Here is an 8,244-nt window from a genome sequence, read left to right as displayed (position 1 = left end):
AAATAAATAAATAAATAAATAAATAAATAAATAAATAAATAAATAAATAATTAAAAAAGTTAATTGCATCAAGACCATGCGATAATGCATTTCATTCTCTGAGAAAAAAAAATTTTTTTAATGAAATAAAATAGAATTGTCTCACCCTGAAATACACAGCAAGTACTGTACTCCGCCCCTATCAATTACTAGTGAAAATCTTGGCCCAAATATATGCAGGTATTTAAGCATGGTTTTGTTTTGGTTTCACCTATTTTTTTCATTAAACCTTTACAGCCTTTAACATACTGTAAAAGCTACCCAACATCATTTTTATAGGTTGTCTTGTAACAGCCTTGTTTATACGTGAGGGAGTTTATGTGTATGTATGTATGGGGTGTGTGTGTGTGTGTGTGTGCGTGCGTGTGTTGGGGAAGAAGGATGAGATTTATTCAAATTTATTATCTTGAGTGATTCTGGTCTACTCTTAGCAACCCCAGATAAGTCCTTATAATCCTTCCTTCTTGGTGGGATTATTATGCTGCTAAATGGAATGTGAGCCATCTAGTGTATTCATTAGGGGTGTGAATACTTATTTTACACATACTCATTTTACCACTCATGTACAGGGTTGTGTTTGGTCTCAGCATTTCTAGTTACCACACTCTTTATTATTTTAAGCTAATGACGGAATTAAAACAAAGTCACTAGGTATCTATGGTGTCATGAAAATGTTGTTTACTTGAAAAGCTGAAATAGTCATGTGATTAGTATTAAAATTTTTAAAACTGTTTAATTAGAAATTACTCCATGACAATAATTGATTAATATGAAAACCACAGAAGTGCCTTTCTTTTAAACTATTGGGTTTTTAGTCCAATATTAATTTTATAGACAACCCGGAAATATTTAATGGTAGTATGCATTATACCTTCCCCAAAATATGTTCCTAACTGAATAAAAGTTTCCTTCCCAGACTAGGCCATGTGACCCAAATGACCAGTCACAACAGTATTTTTTTCTCAAAACTTACCTCCTTTCAATCCACTTATTAAGTAGTCTTTAATTAATTTTCCCAGTATCATTTTAAATTTTCTTTTATAACAGGTAAAGAATAGTTTGTAAAGAACAGCATTGGTAACTTTGGAAGTTTTAGATGATGTTGCTTTATACTTTGACAAATGAAGTAATTTTTTAAAATAAAATTCCAGGTAAAGTGATGATATACACAACATCTATTTTCTTTTTTTTTTTTTTAAGATTTTATTTATTTATTTGAGAGAGAGAATGAGAGACAGAGAGCATGAGAGGGAAGAGGGTCAGAGGGAGAAGCAGACCCCCCGCTGAGCAGGGAGCCGGTGTGGGACTCGATCCCGGGACTCCAGGATCATGACCTGAGCCAAAGGCAGTCGCTTAACCAACTGAGCCACCCAGGCGCCCCCACAACATCTATTTTCAATCCTGCTATTTTTTAGGCAAAAGACACTGGAAATTCACAATGTGATTTCTTAGAATTAATAGCGAAGTAACATGTTACTGGTCTTTCTTAAATATTTTAAATAGCTGAAGTTTAAGAGGAAATGCTTAATTTTACTTAAAGCTCAACATGAAAGTAACCTGAAATTAGTGCTAAGTATCACCCTTGCCTTGTTTATCCTCTGAATTCTTACAATATACACACATTTCCAGGGTTTACCATAGCCTCTTTTTCTAAGGATTAAGTTACTCCAACTAAATTGTGTTTCTATATAATCAAGTAGAAAAATACTCCCATTTCATTATTCAAAGGACCTTAATGAGATTATCATCTCATTTCTATTAAATATTCAACTACACTCACTGATACTACCATTTCCATATTTTAATAATAGATAGTACTATACTAACTCATATCTATTTGGCTCTTATTTGGACACCAGTGATATTTGATATTCCTTGAACACTGCAGTCCAATAGCAAACAAGTAGTCCCTAGTTACAAACTCTAAGTCACCAATGTTTGTGCATTAATGTGAGCTCTTTGGAGCCTGTGTAAATTGTCTCCCTGTATTTTCTGACATAGTTCGGCCTATGCCTCCCCTTGATCAAATACACTTTTCATGTAGAACAGAAAACCAAAGAATGGCAGCTAAAACTGTGAGTTACAACATTTATAAGCCTTGAAGGATTACATCCAGAACTTGGCTGAGAAATTAGCACATCCAGAACTTGACTGAGAAATTAGTCTGTAGATTCTGAAGCAGTCCTTCCCCCAACAACCACAATTATTATGAATGTATAATCTTTTTTTGATACAATGTTCCTATGATTCTTGTCTGAATGAAATGGCAGCATAAGACATAAGATGGAAAGTCAATTCTTTTGAATGGGATGCATTTAATGAATTTCTTTTCATTTTAGGCAAGAAATTCTTCAGCATGTCGATGTAATAAAAAATTTTTCTTTGACCAAGAATAGTGTTCGGATCGGACAACTGATGCACTATGATTATTCCAGCCATAAATATGTTTTCTCTATTAGCAATAACTTCCGATCACTGCTTCCAGATGTGTCACCCATTGTGAATAAGCATTTTAATATTTGTGCTGTGGTTGGAAATAGTGGGATCCTGACAGGGAGCCGGTGTGGACAAGAAATAGATAAGTCAGATTTTGTTTTCCGTTGCAATTTCGCCCCTACGGAGGCTTTCCAAAGAGATGTTGGAAGGAAAACCAACCTCACCACCTTCAACCCCAGCATTCTGGAAAAATATTACAACAATCTCTTGACCATTCAGGACCGTAACAACTTTTTCCTCAGTTTAAAAAAGCTCGATGGGGCCATTCTTTGGATCCCTGCATTTTTCTTCCACACTTCAGCAACTGTTACCAGGACATTAGTTGACTTTTTTGTTGAACACAGAGGTCAGTTAAAGGTCCAATTGGCTTGGCCTGGAAATATAATGCAACATGTCAACAGGTGGGTATATTTTATTGCCTTTAAGTCTTACCCCACCAGATGGCAGATCAATATTGTAATCTCTTGGGGGTGGGAGGTATCCAATTAGTTACTTCTTGTGGTTAGCTTAGCAATTTTGGGCAAACTCTTATGTTTTTGTAATGAAAGAATGAAGCATTCTAGGTAAGAAGTTCAATCTTCTACCCCCTGCTGGTAACAGAGTGCCAAATGGGGGGATTGGTGTTTCATCAGCCTCCCCTCTCTATTCCCTGTCTCCTTCCTTGGTGATAAGCCTAACAGGCAGTCATGGAAATCACCAAAAATCAAGAATTTTCTTTAAATGGATGGCTAGGTCCCCATAATGCCAATGGCGGAATTAGACAAACCAAGCAGTTTTCTAAAAAGATGCAATTGACTTAAAATGTCCCTTTTTATTTGATATTTGGGAGTTTTGTCAATGTCCAAAATTAGAAAACCACCTAGGTAAATCATAAATTGTATAATTGGCCTTTATCATTTGGGATTTTAGTTCCAAAACATGTGAAGGGTATTTTATTAGCTTGTTGTTATCCCTTATAATTTGATAGAGAGATTGACCAGAAATGCAATATTTTCATCTATTCTGATGAGTCTTAATTCTGGCTATACATTAGAATCACCTGGAGAACTTTAAAAAATACTGTTGCCTGGGCTCTACTTTAAGGGATTCTAATGTAATTTATCTGGAGGTGGGAAGGGAAGGGCCCAGGTACCTGTTTTTCTTAATAACTCCCCAGATGATTCTAATATGTAGTCAGAATTGGGAGCCACTAGTCCAGGGCATTTTATAAAGCAAAATTAATTGTAAGATTCATTTTTCTTTAAATCATCTGGGGAAACTGCCTCAACTCTAATTTCCTCTATGCAAGTAGCCTCCATGCCCTAACATACTGTCCAGATCATCCTACAAGTTAAAGTGGGTTCTGGGAGGACTGGTAATCCTCTAAAGTCTCCCAAACTTAAGATCTGTTTAGTTGACCTCTCATAGAAGGAGGAATCACCATCTAATAAAGTAGTATGTATCTAACAGGTAGGGTTAGGACCATAATGTATAGCCCAAACTGGAGCTTTGTCTTTGAGAGAAAGAAGGTGCTATTAACAATGACAGCAGGATAACAAACAAAATTGGGAACTATCCTAGTTTCTCAGGATGTATGGTCATCTTTTTGAGGGGTAATGTAGCCCAACTCCTAAGTTTAAAGATGAGTCAACTGAGGTACAAAGAAAGGGAGTTATTTATGCAGTGTCACTGCCCAAAATGGGCAAAAACAGAATTAGGAGCCAGGCTTCCAGCTAACCTGTCCTCCTGTGGTCTTTGACCTCCTTATTTTGCTCCCCTCTTGCTTTATTTAAGTTCAGCCATGCCAAAAGAATTGTCAGAAGTCATTCTAACTCCTTAGGTAAGAAAACCAAGACTAAACTTTTAAATTTCAACTGGAATGGGGAAAGATCTATGTGTAGTAAAGAAGGAACTACCCGTGCTTTGTAACTTCAGGAAACTGGCCTGTGTGGCCTACCCTGCCCCAGTTTTTCTGAAGGGCCATGGAGTTAGCCATGATGCCGTGATGCTTCACAGCCACTCAAGCTTGAACCAAACACATTGGTTCAATGAAAACTCTAAGGAAATGTAGTCCGTAGAAACCTGATTCATGAAGAGTTTAATTTTGCTGCATAGCCAATGATACACACACACACACACACACACACACACTCCCTGCAGTCTCAAATATGTGGTAGTATAGGTAGGAAGGCTTCAAATTACTGTCCAAATATGAAGGAAAAACAGCCATAATTTAGCATTTTTTTAATTCAGAAAATGTTTAAATACTTTTCTTAGGCCCTGCCATGCTAAAGGAGCGCTCAGGACCCCCTAGCTAGACACCAATGGAACAGGGAGTATGACCTTTTACAAGAAGGTACAGAAAAATAAGTCCCCACACTCTCTCCAGACCAAAGAAGAAGGATTTAATCTCTAGATGTGGGTAAGAAAGTGACACAGGAGGTGCCCATAGAGTAAACGACCTCCTCCCTACTTCCCAGGGCCCTTTGTGTATGAGAAGCAGGGTCATTCTCCCTGCTGGCCTTCTGTGGTGTCACCACCCAGCCAGAGCCACCTCTCCTTAGGACAGCCGAGAGGCAGGCTGGCATCGACCATGCACAGCCCATATGGTCACCCGGAAGCTGTGCTCAGAAGCCTCCAGTGCCTGGTTTAATGCTCCGCTATCACCCTCTTGAAACTATCAGTGAGTTTTGAAGGAAGGGCCCACATTTGCGTTTTGCCCTGGGTCTCACGAGTTATGTTCCCAATAGTGCCCTGAGTTGTTCTGTGGTCTAAAAGATAGATTCAAAGCCAGTACTGTTTGCGGGGGAGGAGAAAAAGGCAGGTACTCTTTAACTTCCATATACAAATCCACCTCCCGGCCCAGGCACGGTGACCTTATCGGATTGAAACCAACACTGGCCTCTGAATCCACATGTACTTATTATTCCGCAGGTACTGGAAAAACAAACATTTGTCACCCAAACGGCTGAGCACAGGTATTCTTATGTACAGCCTTGCATCAGCAATATGTGAAGAGATCCACTTGTATGGATTTTGGCCTTTTGGATTTGACCCCAACACAAGGGAAGATCTTCCATACCATTACTATGACAAAAAAGGAACCAAATTTACCACCAAGTGGCAGGAGTCACACCAGCTGCCTGCCGAGTTCCAGCTGCTGTACCGAATGCATGGGGAAGGGCTCACCAAGCTGACTCTGTCACACTGTGCCTAAGACTTTGAACAGAAAGTGCCAAATGGCCATTTAAAAAGTGCCCCAAATCAAATGGAATAGTCTTCAGAATAGAACCCTAGAGAATTCCTTATAAAGATTGTCTGCCATTTAAAAGGAAAGATGTCTCTCCCTCTTTTGCACTGCTCTTTTAAGGGTCTTGGCAAGACAAACGAAGCCACACGACTCAAACTTGATTGATAAAGGGAATGTTGCATTTGGAACTATGCTGCTAATGAAATGGTTTGAAGTATTTTCGTGTTTGTATTTTGATAATAAACTGCCTCCCGTTTTTTATGAGGACTAGAGCTGTAGTTCCCGCAGCTTTGAGATACAGTCCTCATAGTCACAGGCCTCTGGCCAGTTTGGGCAGGATTTCAGTTTTGCCTGGGTGGGATCAGACTCTTCAAAACGGAAACAAACAAAAATCGTTGGCATATCTCCTCTCTCACTCTCTCTTTTCTCCCTGTCGTTCTCGATCTCTTTCCCTACAACCCCCTACCCCACCACTGTGGAGTTTAATAATTTGCTAGGAATCATATTAAATTAGCTTTGCTTGTATGTGTTGCATCTGTACTCGTCTGATGTGTTCAAGGCTCTGGGTAACTTTGATGTTTCATGACAAACTGACCAAATCATGATGGGTCCCCTTAGGATTTCTTTTATAAGAAATGCCTCTTATGAAGTTCTCACTGGTCCGCGCAGTCATTCTACAGCAGAACGGTCCCTCTGTGGTGAGTGGCATATACTGCAGTGCATCTTTCACTAATCACAAAGAAAATTTTTGTCATGGGTGGCATTGCATCTTTTGACATGAGTGCTATTATGGCAAATCATTCTATTGCCACATCTGCAAGAGTATTCCAGCCTGAGTTTAGTGCCTCCCACAATCTCAACCCAAGCACTGGGCTGGGAATTCTCTCAGAATATAGAGGCAATGAGTCAGCTTAAGAGCCTGGAACATACAGAGGAAAAGGAAGAAGAATGCTTAGAAGTTGTTATGGAATCCCCGTATGCCCTAAAGCGTTGTAACCATGGTGCCCATTCAGAGTCTTTGAAAACCAGGAGGGTTAGAGCAAAATAGAAGATCTGAAGTTGACCAGGACAGGCACCCCATGACTAGGGCTGAGGGGAGGTCATCTTCAGTATCATTGTGTCCACCAGCACTGCTCAGAACCATTTGTTCTCTTCAAGACAATTATAGACACTGGATAGTCCCTTTTTCCACTGAAATCTGTATATCTAAATCTGTATATCTAAAAATGAAATAAAATCTGTATACCTAAAAATTAAGCATTTCATAAGGAAAAACCATTGGGTAATAGGAAGATTTGGTACAAAATAACCCTTGGAATTTGAGCTGTGTAGACCTGGCATGAAGTAATTAGTTGGCTATTTTCTTTTTTTATTATATCAGCCTCAGAAGTAGAAATCACATCACTCCCACTCCTGGGTTTTCACTGAGCAGCACTTTGTTCTTCCAGTTCAGCCCAAAGTCTGGCCAAGTTGACGTTAAATTTTAATAAGAGTTTCTTTCTTCTTTCCAAATGCCAGTCAAGCACATTTGTAATACATCTGGGTGGGGTAGCTTGTTCTTTTCCAGAAATCTCAGCCTAGATTGCTTGTAATGTTACAAATGCTGTTTAAAATAATTGCTGTAGTTCAGTAATCAGTTCACTGTCCCTCTTTGGGAAGGTATCATCATGCCCAGAGTTAAACCAAATGCAATAAGGAAAGACATAGTTCTTATGCTCATCTGCCTCCTGGTCCTAAAGGGGAGCTGTCTTATCCTCATGTTTTTCAGAAAGCTCATCAGAGCAGCTTACATTGATCCAGATATTAACTAGTGAAAGAAAAACCGTATGGGTTCAAATGTGTTACCAATTGTGACACATCTTACAATGCTATATGAATGGCAATCCAAACAGACAGGAAGAAATAGGAATAGATGTTTCGGAATGGGAAACACTAACACAGCTCAATACTTGAAATAATTAGAAGGTGAGACAGTAAAAAAACGTTTTTAAATTCACTGGTATAATTTGATGGGCATCAAAACCACCTCATGTTTCCTGTCACTTTAAAGAGGACAGTACTCCAGTGCTCATGCTGTGCTCTGTTAGGGTCACTGCAAGATTGATAACTGACAGAATTGTTTAGTTGGCTCTTCCTAAGCACTTAGTTCATTTGGTTACAGCTAAGTGATATTAATGCCAATGTTACATGGGCCAGATCCTGACTCTGGAGTTTTAATCCCAATGTGCCCATTAGATTTCACTAAATATAAATATGTAGACACGTTGAACCAGGCAGGTTAAAAGAGCAAAAGACCAAAATCCCTAAAAACAGTTCATTGTTCTATGGTAGACCTTTTAAAGTAGACCTCATCATAATGCCATTTTTGGTTTGGGGTTTTTCGTTTGTTTTTTGTTTTTGTTTTTGGGTGGTTTTTTTTTGGTTTGGGTTTTTTTTTTTTTTTGTCTTTTCAAGTTCAGGAAGACATTTTACATCTCACA

General features: G+C 38.8%; 1 protein-coding gene across 1 annotated transcript in view; it reads left to right on the top strand.

The window, feature by feature from the left end:
• ST8SIA3 (ST8 alpha-N-acetyl-neuraminide alpha-2,8-sialyltransferase 3) overlaps nucleotides 1–6,187 on the top strand; it is an 8,370-nt gene extending 2,183 nt beyond the window's left edge. The window contains exons 3-4 of the mRNA XM_034995892.1: nucleotides 2,379–2,936; nucleotides 5,449–6,187. Coding sequence (XP_034851783.1) covers nucleotides 2,379–2,936; nucleotides 5,449–5,731 — 841 coding nt within the window. The 3' untranslated portion in view covers nucleotides 5,732–6,187. The remainder of the gene's footprint in view (nucleotides 1–2,378; nucleotides 2,937–5,448) is intronic.
• Nucleotides 6,188–8,244: the final 2,057 nt, after the last annotated feature.

The sequence above is a fragment of the Mirounga leonina genome, unplaced genomic scaffold (assembly GCF_011800145.1).
Source record: "Mirounga leonina isolate KUSES-001 unplaced genomic scaffold, KU_Mleo_1.0 Mir_93, whole genome shotgun sequence".
Classification (NCBI taxonomy): Eukaryota; Metazoa; Chordata; class Mammalia; order Carnivora; family Phocidae; genus Mirounga; species Mirounga leonina.
This window is presented reverse-complemented; position numbering and strand designations above follow the sequence as displayed.